The sequence below is a fragment of the Cebidichthys violaceus genome, unplaced genomic scaffold (assembly GCF_023349555.1).
Source record: "Cebidichthys violaceus isolate CVI_PGR_0920_01 unplaced genomic scaffold, fCebVio1.0.p SCAF_21, whole genome shotgun sequence".
NCBI lineage: Eukaryota > Metazoa > Chordata > Actinopteri > Perciformes > Stichaeidae > Cebidichthys > Cebidichthys violaceus.
This window is the reverse complement of record NW_027176384.1, coordinates 7,847,851-7,869,976: the sequence shown is the minus strand read 5'-3', so window position 1 is coordinate 7,869,976 and position 22,126 is coordinate 7,847,851. Positions and strand designations below refer to the sequence as shown.

The 22,126-nt window shown below is 39.6% G+C and overlaps 1 protein-coding gene across 2 annotated transcripts in view; it reads right to left on the bottom strand.

Annotated features, from left to right (window-relative positions):
• The window catches only part of tmtc1 (transmembrane O-mannosyltransferase targeting cadherins 1), an 84,132-nt gene that overhangs the window by 51,978 nt on the left and 10,028 nt on the right, over window positions 1-22,126 (bottom strand). For both annotated transcript variants that reach the window (XM_068717137.1, XM_068717138.1), the window contains exons 2-4: window positions 17,419-17,596; window positions 3,895-3,968; window positions 314-490 (exon numbers count right to left, since the gene is read on the bottom strand). In XM_068717137.1, the coding sequence (XP_068573238.1) occupies window positions 314-490; window positions 3,895-3,968; window positions 17,419-17,596 (429 nt within the window). The remainder of the gene's footprint in view (window positions 1-313; window positions 491-3,894; window positions 3,969-17,418; window positions 17,597-22,126) is intronic.

Below are 22,126 nucleotides of genomic sequence, written 5' to 3'. Positions count from 1 at the left end.
TTTTGGTTGAACTCCTCATTATCATCTCAATATGCCTGAATCAAACCTAAACCCAAAATGGTTCATGGTTCCACACAAACACCCACAAATACAATAATGATGAAGAGGGCTCCTCGTCCCAGCTATTTATGCAGATGTTTCTATTGTGGCATTGGGCAGCTCCCAGGTTCAGATAAGCTATATGAATAAAGCCAAGTATTTCTTCACACAATAATATAATAAGCTGTGGTAGCTCAGTGAACCATTGCCACAAAAATGAAGATAAGAAAAAAACAAGCGAAACATAAACAGAGCAAAGATCCTGTGTGCTTACTTGACAAGAGGCTTGCGGCACAGCACCAGGGCGTCGTAGAGCACGCACACTCCGAACACGGTGATGCCAGTCTCCTTCACGAGCATGGCACAGGTGCCCAGCAACAAACTGACGAGCAGAAACCACGATGACACCGTGGAGGGCAGAGAGTCCTCAGAGACACACACAGCCACACTCCTTAGAGACAGAGAGAGACAGATGAACAGGTTACACACGATGACAGGAGGACAAGACCCGGGCTGTTCATTTATTAGAATTGTCATGTTATAGGATGATTAGAATAAGTACAATGAATTGCTTCATGAAGTCAATTAAGATCTGTAAGAATGTTCATATTCAGGGATTAGACAAAGTTTCCTAAGCATTCATGCATTATACGTAACCTCATCACAGACACAGGCAGTGCTGTAGAAGTTGTCATATTAGGTGGTTTCTGATTACATGATTAGAATTATTAACCTTATCAGTGCAACTGGAAATCTAGCGTTCTTTTGATTTAATTGATTAGATCAGAGGGACTATTGTTTTTTTATGGAGAGGTATAACAGGGTATCATCCCTGTAACAATGAAGTGCAAATCCATTTCTGCCTATGATCTGATCAAGGGGAAGCACAAGTACAATAAGATTGGTTCATAAGATAAGATATTTCCCGTGAATGCACATCCAAACTATTTCCTGTTTTCCCAAGAAATTTAACGACAGAAAACTGTGAAAAACGAGTTACTTTCTTGGCATAAACTAAAAAGACTGATACATACAAAACATAGGCACCATTACAGAAATACAGAAATACTTGCAGGGTGCAGCTGTGTGCGGTGGAACGCAGGTCTGCACGCACAAGCAGCCTCTGAACAGAATATGGAAACCGTCTCGGTTTTAGGATTGAGTACACCAAATGACTTGCTTTAATGGATTCGGTTTGCTCATACAATGAAAAATAGTCAAATATCACATCCATGAGGCTGTTCTCAGCAGACAGATCACAGGCAATTCCATAGTCGTCGTTGAAATTCTAGCTGCATGCAAACTTTATGTTATCGATCAAACACTTTATATGTTACAAGAAACCATACAAGGTACAACTTCAGTGAAATGCAATCTTGTCAACTCCTTCAATTGATATATTAGAGATGAGCAGATTATAGTTATATCCACGGGCACCGGTCGGGCCATAAAAATGTACGTTCTGATCTATAGCGGGATGGGTGGATGAAATAATACATTTTTATTGAGGAAAATAGTAATAACGGTACATTCTCTTAAGTGCATGCCTGTCATGGTGAAGGAATTTCTCTGCAGTGGTAATGATCGAACGTGTATCATTGCCGGGTTTTTTTTGAGGGGGGGGAATTATTAATTTGTCCTGATTTTAGAGAAATATAAATTAGCTTTTCTTTTACGTGATTGTTAAGTATATTTTTGCTTTTAAATTAACAAAGATGACAGTTTTAAAATGGCAGTTTTTCAGGTGAGATGCTTTGGTTGTGTCTGGTTGCTATTATACAGAATATCCGCAGATGTAACAATGTTGGCATAATGTATCGTACTTGCTCCAGATGAAGGAAAGACTGCAGCACTAAGAGGGAGGGAGGACAAACCCTCAAAGTTGTACATTTTTCAACTCTCTGCAACCAGAAAACAAACACCAAATGTGCCACACTCAGCACATAATAGACGCTTGCCGCATTAAGCACGCTGCTGACATTTGTAGCATAGTGCAAATATGAATAAACATGACCATAGCGGTTGTGCCAGTTGCTTGCCAGCCCCTGCGGTTGACTTGTCAATAGCGTATATATTGCATTATTGCGGTTATTTTTGCGACGGCCCAACTAAAATATGAACATTGCACAGAGCAATGCCAAGATGCTGTTTAAGAGGCTGTGCGCATTTACGCACAAGAAACAGCAGCATAACTTCATTGATTATATTAGAAGCTACAAGTTTAGTTCTGTTTCCTCTGTCTATTTAGTTTATGCATTATTCATCATAAGCACACGCCGCCTCCTTCCCTTCCTCCAGAGTCTCTGCTCAGCCAGATCACAGTCATTCAGGATCCAGCCAAGTCTCAGCTAAACATGGGAATTCACAGCTCATTCTAATGCTGACTAACATAAAGTTGTTTTGCCTTAATAATTATTAATACCTCCAAATAATACACTGAAGCAGCCAGGTATTTTGACTTGTACCTTTAAAACAAGTCCATTTCCCGAGATTCACAGGATTGTGTGCTTCTGTTCCCAGGACTGAAAATGTCTCATTTTCAGGAAAAAATATCCTTAACAAAGCTGTGGGGCACTGGGAAATTTAAAAGGCAAACAACACTATCTGAAAAAGATTTCTGGGACAGTGCTAATTAGCAGTCTGGAAAATATTTTGCTGTTGCATTTTTAACAATCTCAATAACAATCCTTATTTATGTCTATATCTCTTCAGCTTGCAGATGTCTTCATTGAGCCTGTGTGAAAGACTTTTATTATTTTTAAATCTGGCTTTTATATAAGCAGCAGTATCAAGGGTGGCTGTACGGAGAAAATGTAATTATTTAGTAGTGTATCAATATCGGCAGAACTGGTTTCAGAGACAGTGGCTGAAAAAGGACACTTTAACTGCTGTTGTCTCATTAAAAATGCAAGGGTGTACTAATAAGAGTAATTTGAAACACAAAGATCAATGCATTTGATGGACATAACACCAAAACCATGTGTAAACACAAAGTTAGGAGCGTGACCATGGTTATGTATTTAGCCCAAAACATGTTCCAAATCAAATGAAGCAGTGATTGGAATTTAGAGAGTCAGCCAGACAGTGAAAAGGTTAACCTCAGTAATTATTGGCTCAATAACCCAAACCCCAAAGACATTCAATTTACAATCATATAAAACTGAGAAAAGCAGCAAGTCTACACATTGGAACTAAAAATCTATTTCCTGTTGATCAAATAATTGCTTTTGTCAATTCCTATCATTTATATATTGGGCCAGGGAAAACTAGGACATTGTTAAAAAAACATATGTAAAAACTGTGTCCTCTGTAACTGTGATAGAATGTTTGATCTGTTGGTTTGTTTTAAACATGTCTGAACATTTAACTGTTCATCTTTCTTGATCCGTCAAAAATATATAAAGCAATGTCACGGTAACCCCAGATCTCAGTTTTGTTCTGTTGAGTAAACTGGTCATTATTACAGATACAAAGAATGGCCTAAACTCTGGAATAAGACCCACATAGTAATAAACCACAATAATTACTTAATACAGAACAGACAGGCCACACCGTCAGTGTAAAAAGTCTCATGTTAGCCTATAAGTGAAAGCTCGTCCTCTCATCACATAATCTGAACATGTGTTAAATAGCTTCATTTGAAAAACCACATCAGCAAATAAGAACAGTAGTCATGAGTTATGTCGCTAACTAGCACACAACCTTATATGACCATCCTCTGTAGCATTTAAAGTTGTGTTCATAAGAAGTTGTCTTTTACACGTGTCCATGTGCATGTTAGAGTGAGTGAGTGAGTGAGTGAGTGAGTGAGTGAGTGAGTGAGTAAGGTCTGGGAGAGCTACAGAGTCATCTTACCTGATGTAGGAGAGGAACGTCAGCAAGAACAGCAGACAGGCCAAGACATCAGCCCTGCCCACAATACCAGACACCTAGAAACACACATACACACAGATTTTAGAGATGGCTCATGCGTCTGACAGCTGTGGTGATGAGACTGTGCAGAATGTCCATGAGGTGCCCATTATGCTACACCAACATGAGATTCACAACTTGACCTGCTGCACACCACTGTTTCTTTGGTATCTGGCTCTCTTCATACCGAAAACTGAGAGCAGAATTACTGTGATCATGGCTCAGACAGCAGCCCATCATCAAGCCAATAATGAGTAATAAAGCTTTTCTATGATGACTGCTAATGCATGAGTGCTGTTTATGTAGGAGTTTTTCTTTGAAGTGAAGTATGCATAACAATAATAACTGAAAAAGAACATATATGACAGTAATCAGGCTTGTCTGTCCCTAACTGAGAGAACCCCCCCCCCCCCCCCCCCAAAAAAAAATATTATTATTCATTATTTCAACTCCTCAGCCCTCACACTCGCCTGCAATGCTCCTGATGAGCACCTTGCATGGTAGCCCATCAGTGTATGAATGGGTGTGAATAGGTGAATGATCACATGTAGTGTTAAAGCGCTTTGAGTGGTCGGAAGAATAGAAAAGAACTATACAAGTACAGTCCATTCACCATTTAATTGGAAATGTCATTAATTTGCAGGTATATGGCCGTTGAGCAAACTACAAATTGAAACTTTCACCCGATACAATATTTTTATTTATTTTTTTATTTTTGGGACTTTCAATTCCGTTAAAAGTCCCAAAATGTATTACAATTCATCATAAGGGGAATAAGACTGTCACAAACAAATTTCATGGCAATCCAATAGTTTTTGACACATTTGACTCTTACCCAACATTTTAGGATCACCAAAGTCATTAGGATTATCCTCTAGGAACCATGAATGTCTTTACAAAATGTTGTAATCCATGCCTACATACTTCACCAGGTCAAAGGTTGACCTTCTGGGCATGCTAGAAGTAAAAAATAAATAAATGTTTTAATCCTTTCCAGAATTCATAACATGTTTTCATGTAACAAAATATTCTGCTTCAATTTGTATTTGATAAAGTTTAACCTTTCAAAAAAAGCACATGTATTACTGGGGTGGTCTAGCAGCAGTCTAACAACAGCACCATAAATTACATTTATATAACCACAACAACACAAAATCATATGTTTTTCTTTTTGAGGTGATGACAGCATAACATATGACAGAAGACATTCAAAGCTTGATGTGAATGTCTGTCAATAGAAGTCATAAATTCAGTTTCAGTTCTCACATAATCATAACACACTGAAAAAGAACATAACAAGATTTTTATTCTGATAAATCTTGTAACAAGACTGTGGCTCAGTGGAGAGGGCTCAGGGTCGTCCTTCAATCAGAGGATCGGCGGTTCGATCCCCGGCTCCGCATGTCAATGTGTCTCGACACAAGTGTCTTGGGCAAGACAAATTGCTCCCGTAGTTGTGCCTACGGTGTGTGAATGTTAGTATCGTGGCATCAGTGTATGAATGGGTGAATGATGACATGTAGTGTTAAAGCACTTTGAGTGGTCGGAAAGACTAGAAATACAAGTACAGTCCACTTACAACCATGCCAACAAGTTAGCAAACCAGCTGCCATCTTGAAAACATTGTGATACACTCATCCCTTGTTGGCAAATCGGGAAGTGACTAGCTATGTTTTGTTGTTGTTTGTTCAACACGTATAGCTTTTTGTAAAATGATTAGTTCCATATTTTGGGAGATACACTTATTTGACCTTTGGCTGAGCGTAAAATGAGCACTATGAATATCATGTGAATTAACTGTGGGTTAAAGCTAGGACAGGGTTAGCTTAGCTTAGTACAAAGACTTGAAGCAGGAAGAAACAGCTACCCTAGCTCTATTCAGAAACACACCTTCCAACACCGATAAAGCAGACATATTAAGTTGTAGTTGCTAGCTTCAAGAATTACAAAACTCCAAATACCATGTATTGTATTAGATTTCCAAATAACTCAATTATATTAAGTTCAGTACCCTGTGGAAATATGAGTTTGGAGACAATTCTACAATTATATGGCGGAGATAGGACAGATACTAAAGAATGTGTAGTTCAAACAAGAAAAGTACCCAACTTTTTCACTATTATTTATCCTTTGATGGTCAGCAAATTAGTGAGTTATTTGATCCCTCTGCAAGCAAATATTGGAAACACATTAAAGAAAATAATTTACAAAGTTTAGACAACGACTAGAAATGTTTATATATACAAAGCCCAATTGAAAGATTCATTTTGAATACTTAAATTACTCAACAACATTGACATCAATGAAGTGATCAGTGACACAGACATTTGAAAATGTACTTTGTACTGATATCAAATTTAAGACTTGCAATAAAACAAGATAAGTTAATTTAAAATACTCAACATACTATATTACACTCCGTCACAGCTAAATAAAAGGGACATAAGGGATGACAGTTAGTGTATAAATTGTGGTGCTGCTGAAGGAACTCCATTTAGTGTGGGACTGAAATCAAATTAAAGAACTTGATTTGGCGTAACAAAAATGCGATGACCCACACAAATATAGCAATTCAACTCATACCACAATCAAGCATTTGCATAATTTCAGCAGTGTATAAAAGATCATTCTTCTGCTTTGTGTGGTTACACAGACAGTTATCATAAAAAAAACTGATAGCTTTAAATACAACTCGGAAAGAATAGATGACTAAAGTAAGGAAAAGGTAGCGTTAAAACAGCAAAATAAGGAAAAAGAACAGGTTGAAACATGGGCCAAAGTGGTAAAGTGCTTAAAGTCACTATAACAATAATCACACATTATACATACATCAATCAATCATTGATAAATTGCGTATATTTTGTTTCTCTGTATGTATTTTGTGGGTCAATATAATGAATACATATATTTTAAATATATTTAAACAAATTAAAAATCAGGTTTGTATATAAACAGACCAACAGAGCCACTAGTGTCCCACAGAGTGTGTGCATTCACAAAAGATGTGAATGCATTCCCATCACTTTGTTGAGTTATTCACAAGAAAAGGGAAATGTAACCACCAAATAACAAAAAGAGTTATAAATCCAAAGCACTTCTCCAGTAGACTTTCAAGTATTCTCAGAGATGATTCCTTTAAAGGCCCGATCAAAGCCAAATGTCCCTTAGTATTACAGAGGAAGGGTGTGTCTCCAAGGGACTTCTATTGGAGGCAGCTGCAGGCTTCTGGAAGATGTGGGTTTAACACTTACACACACTTACACACACACACACACACACACACACACACACACACACACACACACACTTACAACTATGTACACACGCTGGTTTTGAGCTTTGACTTTGGTGTTCGCTGCGTTGTATGTGGAATTTTGCAAAACATACAGAACCTGTGTGTCTGTCGATCAGGAAAAGTGTCTCTCTAACACACACACACACACACACACCAGTGTCTTAAACCTGCTGGAAGCTGTGAGATGAAAGGAGATGATTTACATCAGGAAGTTGTTGGTTTCTGAGTGTTAAGTTGAGCGTGCGAGCCTGCACTAAAAACACATTGCTTGGTCACCCACAAATACGTCGAGTCGGATATGAAAGGGAAGAGAACAGAGCAGGAAGTGAGAGATGAGGAGTGATCAAATGAGAGGTAGAGAGGTTCAAGATGAAAGGAGGAGTCAGGATAGTCTCTCTCTCTCTCTCTCTCTCTCTCTCTCTCTCTCTCTCTCTCTCTCTCTCTCTCTCTCTCTCTCTCTCTCTCTCTCTCTCTCTCTCTCTCTCTCTCTCTCTCTCTCTCTCTCTCTCTCTCTCTCTCTCCACATAATGAGAATAGCTACATGTTGCTCTCAAAGCTGAGAAAGAGCTGTCAGAATCACTCTGTCAATTTAGATACTACACATACACAATGACAGCAAAGGTCTCTGGTGCCAGGTGTGATGTTTGGGACAGACTTTCTTCTCCTTCACTCAATCATTCCTCCTCTTCCTCTTTTGTCTGTGTGACCCTTCCCTCTCTTTTCTTTCCTCTCATCCTCCATTGTCAACATTCTGATCACTCCATCACTTCTTTCCAATGCACTGACCATTTGTGACCTGACGTTCAGAGTGTATAGCCATAGTGTTGCAGACGATGACGGAAAGATGAACAATATTGAAATATGATAACGATGATGATAAAGAATCTTTAACCCTAAAATATTGTTAATGATAAGCAACTCTTATAAATTGGATGTTGAGTGTTCTGTGTGCAATTTTTCCTTCAACGGAAGCTCACAGACGACCATCAGGTCTGTTCCAAGAGAGGGGAGCGATGCCCTTCCCTTCTTTCCTCTCACCCAGGACACTAATTTGTGCTGATATGTTGAGTTTAATCTTAACCATACATCACAATGCATATAGGTACACATATCTACATAGGCATGTCTGTTGTAGTGTTTGTTTACCTCACATGCCATGATAACAAGATTGTAATCAGATGTGTAATTGTTTCATTCATTCTAATTCGAATGATCAAGTTAGTGAGCAGTTCTGTCCATCTGCAGTCTTGAAGGCCCAGTGTGAGCTGAAACATCCTAACATGCTGAAAGGACATCCATTCAACCTGAGAAGCAAGAACCTGAAGAAGCACCTTTTTTCACATGGGTCCTAATATGCTACAAGTATAAAGACCTTTGAATCCTGCTACTAGTTCTGCCACTGATTCTACCTGGTCACATGGTAGATGACAAATGGACTGTACTTGTATAGGGCTTTTCTAGTCTTCTGAACACTCAAAGGACTTTAACACTACATGTCATCATTCACCCATTCACACCCATTCATACACTGATGGCAGGGGTTACCATGCAAGGTGCCAACTGCCCATCAGAACTATCTAACATTCATACAACATTCAACCACCGAAGGAAAAGCCTACGGGAACAATTTGGGGTTAAGTGTCTTGCCCAAGGACACATGGACATGGACTAGCGGAGCCATGGATCGAATCACAGATCCTCTGATTGAAGGGCTGATTGAAGGGCGACCCTGCTCTACCACTGAGCCACAGTCGCCTTGGGTTGGAATGCATTTACTCATGTACTACTGTACTGTTATACACATTTTTTGGGACTTCACCATATGGTTGGAACAAAGGAATTGGGCCTACATGGGAGTTCAACAGCCTGATTTGAGTTAAAATCACACCAAGTCCCACCAGACGTTAAATCTCACCTGTGGGATTTTTGGTCCAAACCCAACACTGGGGTCTTATTGGACCAGGGCCATGGGCACCACGGAGGATTCCTGTGATACGGCCATGACGTCACCGAGGCTATAAGTATCAGCACTACCTACAGCTCTATGTTGTCCCGTCCGACTCGATTTGGATGAAAGGAGGTATAACAACGTTGATGCTTTTAACAAAAACCCTAGGTGATAGTCTTAACTTCGCTGGATGAACAACAGACTGTCTGTTTTTGGATATCGAAGGAGAAAAAGGATAACTTGCCCCGTACTCTGACAACCAACCTGCAGAAGGAAGATTCCTTCCATTCCGAGGAAGAGAAGGATAATTTCCATGCCCTACTAAGGAAGAAAATTCACATAACTTCCGAAGAAATTCCCACTACCATACGGAAGATTTATCACCATGCGGCTCACTGATTCAGTGAAGTTTGGATCCCGAATTCAATAAAAGATGTTCAATGAAATTTGAGACTCAAAACTCTAGATTAAGAGACTAAAACTATGAAGCTCTTGTTCAGGCCGGCTCCATCATTGGCTACAAACTGGACAATCTGGAAAAGGTGGTGGAGAAACTGAAGAAACTATTATCTATATTGGATAACCCGGACCCCCCTCTCCACCACCTACTGCAGGGACAGACTGATCCAGCTCCGCTGTCACAAAGACAGATACAGGAGATCATTCCTGTCCACTGCAATAACACTCTATAATAAATCACCTCTGGCCAAATCATTCACACAACTAGAACACCGTTACACTGTTGTTTGGTTAAATCTTTGCACTACTGTTTAGTTAGTTCTTTAATATTATTCTGTTTCATTGTATATATTGTGCATTTGATATTTAAGATTTTCTACTCTTATTTTCACCTGTACCAAAAAAATGTCCCCTTGCGGAATTAATAAAGTAACTATCTATCTATATGCAATAAAGTAACTATCTATCTATATGACAGACAGACAGACAGACAGACAGGTAGGTAGATAGATAGATAGAAAGATGCAGAAAGTAAATATAATGCAGCCATTTAAAAGAATGTGAATACAAATGTAATTCACATAGTTGTGAGTATGATTCATAGTTAGCTGTGCTGCACAGTGAGGAGGCTCTAGATGAGTTTCAGTAACATACTGAATGCCTATTGTTGAAAGTACGGCTTAGATTTTAGGTTGAAATGAAGTTGCAACCCCTTGGTTAATTAGTTAAATGCTAACTTTTGTCCCTCCAAAATGTATGATCTTTTGATAGTGCTACAAATGACACTCAACTCTACAATGCCATTCTACAGAAGAAGATAAAACAATGGAAGTTAGGTCGATGGTATAACCTTTAAAAACACAAATCACAAACTATTACAAAAACTTGAAATTATATGTTTTATTAAAGTCTACAACTCTTCTAGAATTGTTACATAAACAGCTGCAAGACATCTGAAATCTATATAGGCCCACTGTGGTTTGCTTTTGTATACATTAGTGCCAAGCGTTTTCCTCATCAGTTTATTAAACATAAGTTTAGTTTTCATAAAACTATGATCGACTTGAAGTTGCCAACAAACAGAAACAATTGTCAGAAAAAAAGTAATGTATGTTTGTATGTAAAAAAACCAGCTACTTTATATCACTATGAAATCTAAAGCGATTGGGAGCCTTTGGCCCACCATCCACATCGGCTATTGGCGATTTCTCTGATTATTGCCTGCTTATGTGAATATGTCAGGTAAATTGTATAGTATGCTGCTCATCTTAGCTTAAATAATGAGTTAGGACTCCAAATAACTTTTCAGATTTGATTCATCTTTCGATTTTCATGAAAAGTCCCTTTTACATTTACTTAGAGCCCAAGGTACAGTCCCCAGAGATACCAAGGTTAATTATTTTACTATAATGTTAAGACAAGGAGAACTTGCAACATTTTCCATTTAGGAGGCCGGAGCCAACAATTACTCGATAAATATTTGCAGATTGATTTGCTGTCGATAAACTAATAGATGAATAGGCTAATCGGTGCTGGTCAACATGGAGTAGAAGTGTTCCTGCTCAAGGTGGGAACATGCTTCTCTGGGCAGCATATTAAAGGATTGTGGGTGCCAGATATGTTTGCCTGGTTTCTTTTACACTTCAATGCAATTTAGCTTTTTCTGTTTCACTAGAAAGTCAGCTTCTTTGACTGTCAAAGCTACATGACACCTTGTTGAGTGTTGTGATGTCCATAACACCCTTCTTTGTGTAGATTTGCATGGATGTACTGTATACATATATCGTCACAAAAACTGATTAGAGAGCTCAACTGAATCTTGAGCCAGTCGCCAGCTCTCCCTCCCAGTCATATTCAGTCCCAAGTGTTTCTGCCTCTTCTGGCAGTTTGACTGGCATGCTGGGAGACGAGCAGGGAAATCAAATTCTCTCCTTCACCAGCCTGGAGACTTAGAGACCTCATATCTGACTCCGTCACGCTTTCTGCTCTCTTTCTTTTCTGTCTTGTCGTCTTGCTTTCCTCACTGCTCTCGCTCCCTCTCCTCTGAACCTTCCCTTTGCCCTCCTCTCTCCTCTTTGTGTCTAGGCATCTCTCTGTACAGGAGTCATAGGAGCGCCCTGGAAGGAGACCTGTCCTGCTACAACCCCTGCAGCTCTCCATTCGTCTCTCCCTCGCTTGCTCCCTTCCTCCCGCTCCACTTGTCTCTCGTTTCCTTTCAGCGTCCTCTTACACCATTTTTTCTCCCTCTTCGCTCAACTCTTTCTCCATGCTGCATGTACTCCTCTGCTCTATTTATCTCCTGCCCTTTCCATGGAGCTCATCCCCATTCCAATTTTTCAACAGTGCTTGTGTAGTGAACTGAGCCTTTTGTTAACATCACCTGTTGGAGCAAGAGAGATAAATAATAAGCTAAGCACAATTTTCACAACTCAACTCACCACCTTTGGAGTCTTCTTCTTTTCGTTTCACTTAAGCGTGATGGTTATAGGACAGATTCCCATTTCTTTACACAGTCCTTTGCATTTATATTGAACACTGCAAGGTCTTTTGAGTTGCAAGGGTTGGGGTCCTTTGGAGTAAAGTAAAGGGAAACGTTGTCCTTTGGTAAAAATGCCCCGATTCATCAGCCGTCAATTGTTATCATTCAATATTCCTTCAAATATGCGATCTGGAGATCAGCATTAATTACTGTATTGTGTGATTGAATGAGCACAGCCTAGAATTAGGTAACCTCCCGAGGAGTTTGTTTAAGCACAGAGCCTGGAAGTGGGCATAAATGCACACAAAATTCAATATGGTACAATGCAGACACTGGGGTTGCAGCCATGCACTGAGAATAAAATGGACTAATATTAACTCATCAAGTTTTGGTTGGGAAGAAATAAATGGAGGAGTGTAACTAAATACATTTACTCAAGTGCTGTACTTGAGTATCCAAGCAGGTGTGAGACTGATTTTAGAAAGACAAAGATGGCACTGATAAATATGTGCAGTTTGGCCGAGAGGTAGTTAAGGAGGTATTTTTTTTTTTAATGCGGCGCTCATGATTTCCTGATAAGAAGCAGCAGCACATTCTACTCAACTGGGACAAAACCAGCAGGCCCTGAGGGAATATCGTCTGTGTTTAGGCTCTGAAGATATTCTGAATCAACCGGAGCAAAAATTCTGCCGCTCACTCTGCTTCCCCTTTTGGCACTGGGTTGCGTTGTAAATAGAAAAATAAAGACAATTTTATCTTAAATCATTAAGTATATATAATATACGTTGCAAGCAGTGTTTGCCTCATATTCATTCCTCCCCTGCAGAATTATGAGCGCTGCAGCTAAAAGTTCACACAATCATGAGCATCCTCTGCACTCGTGTTGCACGGACTGCTGGGCAGCCAATCCACAGACACAGGGAGTGTAGCAGAGGAGAGACAGCTGAAGATAAGTTTGGTGGAAGTGATGTAATGTGGCCCCAGTGCTTTATGTGGAGGGAGCACTGTGCCAGATTCCTATAAAAAAATAGTCTTTTAAATGCTACATTGCTGTTGCTAGCTGCTAGACGGTTGCGGATGTAGTTCGATTGATCCTACATTACTGCTCACAAGGTCTGTGGATTATCTGGTGTAACCCGGCATGACATTGAGCTTTTTTTAGCCCCTTGCCCTTGTGCCAAATAGCTGCGATGTTTTACCTGCTCAATAGCCAGACTTACTTGTCTGAAATGGAAAATGTAAGCCTATCAAGAAATAAATAAAATGAAAAGGATTTTTGGACAATTGGACCAAAAACTCTACTATGATTACTCTGAGCAGCATGCGTGGGAATTAATATATATTATATTAATTATTATGTGTCTGATTTAGTTAGTTGTTCCAAATGTTGCTCTGCTGTTAGCTCTGTTATTGACCCAGGACAGTGGTGCCAACCGGATTTTATCAGTTAAAGTTGCAACCACAGTTTCAGGGGCTCGTCCAGGATATCTTTCTGAGTTTTCCCTTATACTGCTTCTCTGGAACAACGGCCATACCTCTCTCTGGGCGAGGAAAACTGACCCCAGTAAGAAGAAGAGGGCCACCTGTTGAGAGGAGATGACAGACTTCTCAGTACAGCATCCCGAGGGGATAAAAACGTTTTTAGAGCACAATATTTGTTTCAAGAAAAGTCAAGTGTAACTTGAGTTATTGATGTCTGATGAATATAATAACTCAATGACGTCAAAACAGTACTGAATGTTGTAACTACTCTGAGTAATTCATTTAACAATGTCTGATAAACGTTTGTGGGAGGAAAAGTGGGAGCTCACAGTATTTGTAATGTGGAAGTCAGATGTCATGATCAAGGAAAACCACAGAATAAAAAGAGAAAAGGGGATGGATCACCTAAACCTCAGTGAATCCATTTGCAGTTTAAGTAAATGGGTTTAAATGGGCGATATTGTTGATTGTCATCGTCTTCAACCAATCAGATTTTTAGTTTGACATGTTGGCCGTATTCTTTGACATGTCAGAGCTTCTAGCTGGCCTAGCCGAGTACATCAGCATTAACGTGCAGCTTGATTGGTCAGTGGGCTAGTCTGACTACTGTGAAACTAGCTAGCAGAATTTTGTAGTAGTAAGAGTTTGTTTTACCTAGCTTTGTTTTTTAACACTCAATGGCTGAAGGAGGAGAAATGGATTTGGGAGTTACTGGCAACGCCTTTCTAGAGAAGGACATTTCCAGAAAAGCTGGACATCATAAGAAAGGGTCGGCCAACCCCACAACTAGCAGCCCTGACCCAGCCAGGAAAAGGATTGGTACAAACTGTATTCCTGGCTGACAGCGTTGGAGAAGCGTTGCACATTTTATGGCTAAGAATGCATTTTATTTGCAACTGAGGGTCTTGGTGTTTGGAGCTCTTTGGAGCTACGCTACGCTAACCTGAGTTGGCTAACCAAGGCAGCAATAAGACACCATATCACAACAGGACACTTACAAGCTACAGTGCTTTTGAAAACTTTGCTGAGACCCGAGTGGATCTACAACTCAACGAACACGTTCTCAGGAGGACCTCTGGCTGGAACTGAACCGCACCAATGTTCTGTACAACCACATCATTAAACTCTTTATTAACAAAGAAAGGAGGATGAACTTTGTCTTTAAGTGAACAGCAGCTTTAGTAAGTGAAGTGCTTTTGTGTTTTTACATCTTCAGTAGCGTTACTACTGTGTTCATTTGTCTATGGTGTCGTTTTTATGATATGGTTAATATTGTTCCCTCTGATGTGAATCATATTTGAATGATTCGTGCTCTTCAGTGTGTGGATGAATACGTGTTTTAGCGCTGCAGTGTTATGTGAATATCAGGTTTTTGCACTAAACAAATAATAACCGTAGCTGTGGCGTCATAATGAGGTTATTAGGAGGTGGTTCAACTGTAGTAGGACAGCACTGAAGGCCCAGGTATAAAACACACGGTCCACCATTGACTCCACTACATCTCAGAGGTAAATATTGTACTTTTTATTGTACTACATCTCAGAGGTAAATATTGTACTTTTTACTCCACCACGTCCCAGTGGTTAATTTTGCAGAGATATTCTGCAAGGAGTGATGTGAAAGCGCTTGCAAAAGCAATATGGGTGCTTGCGGAAATTTACATTTACTTGCCCTCATAGGGAGTGGCGAGATGTGGGGCATCATCATCATTCTAATGATGATGATTGACCACCAGCACCTGAACAGGGAGAAATGGTCACATTCTCACCCATCCTGCAAATGTTCTACAAACCCTTTACCTGCTTAGGGAAACATGCAGCGTATCTGATTGCGAGGTAAAGAGAAAAGCGTCACTATCTACCAGCGGACGGGCACTTAGCTATTGATGACCCATGATTAAAAGAAGTTCCACTCAAATTGTGGGCACAACACAAAAACAATGTGAGATTAATCAAAAACACACCTGCCTCATAGGTAACTGTAAAGGTCAATATAAACAAGAAGCCATATATGGAATTACTCCTGTTTTTGAATCCTTATTGAAGGAAGGAGTAGTTGTGCGATGTCCGGACTCCCCTTGAGGCACACCTGTCTTCTCTGTTAAAAAGTCTCCTGAAGAAGACTTATCCACCACTTGTTTGAAATTTAAAACCAGTGAATGATTGTAGTGCATATCAGACCATCATCAGGTCTTTGGGAGCAATTTGGTTAAGTGTCTTGCCCAAAGACACATCGTCATAGCAGAGTCTCTGCAGAACATGACACATGACCAAGGACTGAGACAGAATGAGCCTTTAACCTTTAAAGATAGAAAGATAAAGAGCTTTTTATTGTCGGAATTTCGTTTGGCAGCCTTCAGCCAGCCAGCAGCAATGAACAACAGCAACAATAAACAGGATAAAAATACACAAAAGGAATAAAAATACGTTACTACAAATAAAAATATACAAAAGGAATAAAAACTTTACTAAAGAAATAATAAAATAAAGTTTGTGCAGAGTATAAAGTGTATCAGTAAAATCAGTAGAATTTTCAGCAGCTTGATGGGGGGTGCAAACTGTTTATGACTGAGTTGCAGCTACAGTTGTGTGTGTGTGTGTGTGTGTGTGTGTGTGTGTGTGTGTGTGTGTGTGTGTGTGTGTGTGTGTGTGTGTGTGTGTGTGTGTAAGAGCGGGGTCTGAGTTCCGCCTGCAGAAAAACATCACTCACTCTAAAAGACAGCAAAACGCTGTATGAGACCGTTTATTTATATTATTCACATAATCTTCCTAACTTTCCTTGCAGCTCAGTGTGAGAGTCTCTTGTTTTTTGATCTCATCTCCGGTGCATGGTGTTTCACCCCAGGCAGTTCAATCAGGTAACTCAGGCAATGGCTACAACAAAGCAATAACACTGTAGGACACTTTGATACGGAGAGAGGAATTCCCTGGAGACACTGACAAGGCCATTGCATTGTATCGTATACTTTGTTATTTTGGAGGAAAACAAAAGAAACAGCTTGAATGATATAATGCAGAGCTATTCAATTCAAAGCATGTAGGTTGATATTAATAACTTTAAGGTCTGAATAATCTAGGATAATAGCTGTATTGTCTAGGAAAATAGAAGTATCAAATCGGAACTCAGCTTCTGCAGAGACTCGATATTAAATGACTCGGATTGAAGGAAAAAATGGACATCCCTAGTTTTAATGAAAACTCAAGTCCTGGCATTTGCTCCTGGTGTTCTTCACCACTGTTTTGGAACAAGGAAATAACAGGTTTTTCCTTTTAAATGGATGGATCCAATTTAAGCCGATACTAAGAGTGGTTCATGTGAATTTCTAAAAGTAACTGATAAACATTTTGCCAATATATTTGGAAAGTTTAAAAAAAGAGAACAGTGTCTGATATTAAATTAGTAGACAGTTTACACTTACTTCAGGACGGTTGAAATAGTTTTTCAGTATGGTGGTAAAATAAAAGTTAGTCAGGAGCCTTGCTGTAAAGTATAGTTCTTAGAATGAAAATTGGAATCAGTGCATCTCTGGTTGAAGAATTCCTTTGAAGCTTACTGGGTGAAGTATTAGCGCTGGCTAAATGGGCAGTGGTGGTGACTGCTCTGATAGCAGCTATTTCAATGCAATGGATATGAAAGGTTTCAAAGTGGATTAAAACATTCTAAACCATTTCTCATCTTATTCTTTTTTTTTTTTTCTTACTTGTTTTTCGGTAGTAACTTTGTATTGTGCTTCAGATGTGAAGATGGAACATTGAGGGTTCAACTCTTGCATGAACTCCTACAGTTTGTGTGTCTTGTACTCACGGCCTCAGTGTGGACGGGATGCACAGCGAAGAGGAGAGCTGTGACAAATGCCAGACGTGAGTCGTCAAACACAAAGCGTTTACAGGTGTACAGAAGCAGGCAGGTTACAGCGCAGTGCAAACACACGTTGATGATGTGGAAATAGAGAGGCGTCATGCCGCCCAGCAGGATGTTCAACCTGGCAGAGAGAGAGAGAAATATTCAGCACTGTGGGATGAGATGGGAGTGTCATTTACATTATATATATAGACTCTGTGAAAGTGTTAATGTTCAACTGTAAAATATATCAGATATGATTAAAACTCAAAAAAAAAAAACAGCTACAGACTGATGGATAAATAAGTGCAATTATTTTCCCACAAACCCCAACCATCTAAAAGACAAAAAAGTCCCAAAACAACCTTATTGGATAACTCTTCCCACTCTGGGTTTACAGTGGGAATCTTTAAGGTCTAAAACCTTTCCTGGGTAAAGTGATGAAGTGTCTTATTATCCTGAACAGAATCTCAATCCAGTCAGTGTAGTGCCGTGAATTTAAAAGGAAAAGAACATGATTGCTTTGAGAGAGAACGTTGGATTTCCAAAACCAAATCACATCCTGCTTAAGATCTTCTTGCAGCTAATCCCACAGTGAGCAATAACAGTGAGTGGCATATGCAATTTTCACTTGGTTTATCATAATTTGTATTATGCTGTGACATTTCCCTCTCCAACCAACAGAATATCAACAACCTGATACCAGCAAAACGCAGAACAAGTGAAGCATTACAGTAGTTCAGGTTCCAGTTGTCATTCCATGATACTAGCTTTTTTTAGATTTTATTAGTGAGGTAGGAGACATTTTAACTTGAGAAACAAAAATTATATGCAAATTCATTGATTCTGTATTTTTTTCAATCAGGGACTAGGGGTAAATGTAAGTTTAAGAAAATTAGAGTAAAAGGTCATTCACAGACCACATTGTGTTTAAACTCACAGCACTCTTTTAAACTTTAGTAGTGATCCCAAAGGTTCCAATATACCCCTTTTAATCAGCCAGTGTTTTAATATTGAACTCAGGGTAAACATCCCACAGCTTCAATGAAGAGTTAGAACAAGATGGTAAAGAACATATATGTGATACTGTCAGTCAGAGAGGAATACGATGATTTCTATTGCTTGACGCAACTGAAAAGGATAAAGGGGGAAAACTTTGTTAATGGTTTTATGTTATGTTTTGTAGAATGGAACAAAACCAAACCAGGGAGAGCTGAACAGAGCACCACTTCACATCTTCTTATCTCTGATTATAATTAGTTCTAAAGGGGTCTTCTGTGAGCCCTCGTCCAGCCCGTTATGTGATGGAGGAGACTCTGGCCTCCACTATCTCTCTTCTATTCATAATTCAATGAGGAGGGCTGGTGAAACCTGCTTGAGAGAGAGCCTTAACCCTCACCATTATCTCACCCTGACCTTCGCTGATGCTGATCTGCCCTAATAGCTAATGCTGAGAAGAGTGTGGAACAAGGGAAGGGCTGTGAGATGAATTTCCCAGAGGGCCAGGCTGGGGTCTCAACCCATCCGATCTGATGTGAAGGCTTCAGAGAAATTTACATTTCTTTTTTGAGGCATTTAGCTGATGTGCTTATCCAGAGAGACTTACAATGGAGTTCAATGTCCTGCTCAAGGACATTTTGTTAGAAAGTGTGGCTGCTGATGGAGGAATCTGATCTGTGACCTTTGTGATATGGGCCTGTATAACCACTACTCCAAAGCATGAATAACAATGAGCCTAGCCCTGCATGATAATATATGTTATCATGAGATGTGAAGAGTAGTTCATGTGGATTTTGAAAATTAACTGACAAATATGTTGACATTTTTTAAAGAGACTTAAAACTGTGTAATTTGAGAAGGGTGTCTTTTTATTAGATCAGCTACGGTGCTAATATGTGTCTGTATGCAAATAATCACTACAGATGACAACAACAAAATAAAAAGAGGACATTTAGAGTTTGACAGTTTTCACTGACTTCATCCCCATTTAAATTATTTTTCAGGACCGTGGGAAAAAAACAAAGTTAGCCTGGAACCTTGCTGTCAAGTATAGTTCTTAAAATGAAAATCAGAATCGGCCAACACAATTGCAACTGATGCATCTATGTCAATGTAATGGATGACAACGGATCAGTGTCTCGCTCAGGGACAATTGCCAGGAAGTGTGGACACATACACCGGCTGCTGGAGGAATTTGATCTGACCTTTGTGTGATGGGCCTATATGACCACTACACTTAAACATGAATAACAATGAGCCTAGATCTGCATGATGATAATATATGCTAACATTGATCATACTCTATGTAGTTGCTAGCCACTTTGTGAGGCGACTAGTGTTGTCACGATACCAAAATTATGATTCATACAATACCATTCATCTATTCGCCCATCCATTTTCTATCGCTTATCCAGGGTCTCGGTGACAGCAGGCAGGCTTAGGACAGTATTCCAATTGTCCCTCTCCCCAGCAACGCTTTCCAGCTCTTCCTGGGGAACCCTGAGGCTTTCTCAGACCAGACCAGATATATAATCCCTCCGGAGTGTTCTGGGTCTACCCCAGGGCCTCTCACCCAAAAAAAAAACTCTAAAAGGGAGGCATCCAGGAGACAACCTAAACACATGCCTCAACCACCTCAGCTGACCCCTTCTGACACAAAGGATCAGCGGCTCTACTCCAAGTTCCCTCCAGATGTCTGAACTCCTTAACCTTTCTCTAAGGCCGAGTCTAATAACCCTCTACAATAAGCTCATTTCAGCCTCTTGTAACCGTGATCTCATTCTTTCTGTCGCTACCCAAAGCTTATGACCATAGGTGAGGGTCTGAACGTAGATGGACTGGTAGATAAAGAGCCTTGTCTTCAGGTTTAGCTCCATCTTCACCACAACAGTACAACACCGGCATCACTGCTAACACCGGAACAAACATCCATCTCACGCTTAATTTTAACCTCCCTCGTGATTAAGAACGAATCAGAAACAGGAACAGGATTGATAGATAGACAATAGACAACCCTGGCAGAGGCCAACCCCCACTGTAAATGTGTTTTACTTAGTTCCGAGTACATGGACAAAGCTCTCACTTTGGCTATACAAGGACCTCCATGGAAGACATGTTGAGTTCCTCAAAGTGCTCTTTGCACGGCTTGGCAATATCCCCTGACATGCCCTGCTTACCCTTTTTGAGGTTTGATCCAACTCACCACCAGTTGGTAATCAGTTGACAGCTCTCCTCCTCTCTTCACCTAAATGTCCAAGACGGCGTCAGATCTGATGATACGACCACAAATGATGATGATGATCATCAATCATCAATCTTTGACCTAGGGTGTTCTGGTACCAAGAACACCTAAAACATCAGGGAAAGTAATTGTATAATAGATAACAGAACATGGAACTTCATTTTCCTTTTTTTTTTTCCATACATAAACATATATTTTTTTTTATATTATAAAATATTGTCGATATTTTGATAATATCAATGCAATATGGAGAATATGAAAACACACCATACAACAACAAAAGTGAATTATTGTGCCAAAGTGTGTTCATATATTTTAATGTCAGGTTTGAAGAAACTCTTAATTTGGATCAGTTACACGTTCACATCTTTCTATTTTCACACTGCTACTTATAACAGTTAAATCCTTGCAAGTACAATCAGTATTGTAAGCTTGCCTCTTAGCAAAATGCTCTGAGTGAATTTAAATGCCCTCTCGGAAGAACAGAAATTAACTTTATTTTTTTTAAGGTATAACTTCAGCTACAGTCAAAACAAATTGGGCATATTTTCAACACATCTTTATAAACCAAAAAGTGCAAACAACAGACACATCTCCTTTGTTGGACAGAAGTTACTCTAGTGCAGCTTCACTATTCTCCATCTCTCTTTTCTGTTCTTGGATGTACAGACGGAGCACTTGCCAGCTGTTAACAGACTGTTAAGCCCTCTGAGGCAAATTTGTGATTTTGGGCTATACAAAACTAAATTAGATTGAATTGAATTATGCTGCTAGCTAGTTTCCCAGCATACCATTCAGCATTGTAAATTTGTAAATGTACACTTTTTATTTTTACAAAATGTTTATGGTTTTAACCTGTTAAAGAGGGTTAGTTGTGGGTTATTAATGGTGGTGTTACAAATTTCTAACCATGAGTGAGAAAGGTACACAGTTAACACTAATCCCCTCTCAATGCAGCCGACAATCCTTCTGCTGCAATGCTCTTCACAGCGGTAAATGAAAAGTACAAATCATATATGAAATTATAACTGGTATACTGTAAGTATACTGCCCAGCACTATGGCCAAGTATATTGGGGTCTTGTTCATGAATTAGGGTCAAATGGAATTAGTTCAATTTACAAGTTTGCCTACTTTCCAAAAGCCAGTTAAGGTAGTTCAGGCATCTGATAAAGATCCTCCCTCGGGCGGCCCTCTTTAGAGCTTTTCGGGGCAAGTCCAGCTGGCAGGAGAGTATGTTGCAGACCCAGAAATGCTAATGCTACAAATCCCATTTGGCCTTATGCAGAGTAGTGGTTTCTGGCACAACTGCTGGCACTACTTCCAAGGTTCATGGAGAAAAGTGTACACGGGTCAAAACTCCACCAACACTTATAGCATAAATAAGACCAAGGTATTTTTGATGAGAGGGTATCTGGTTTGGGCGTCATTG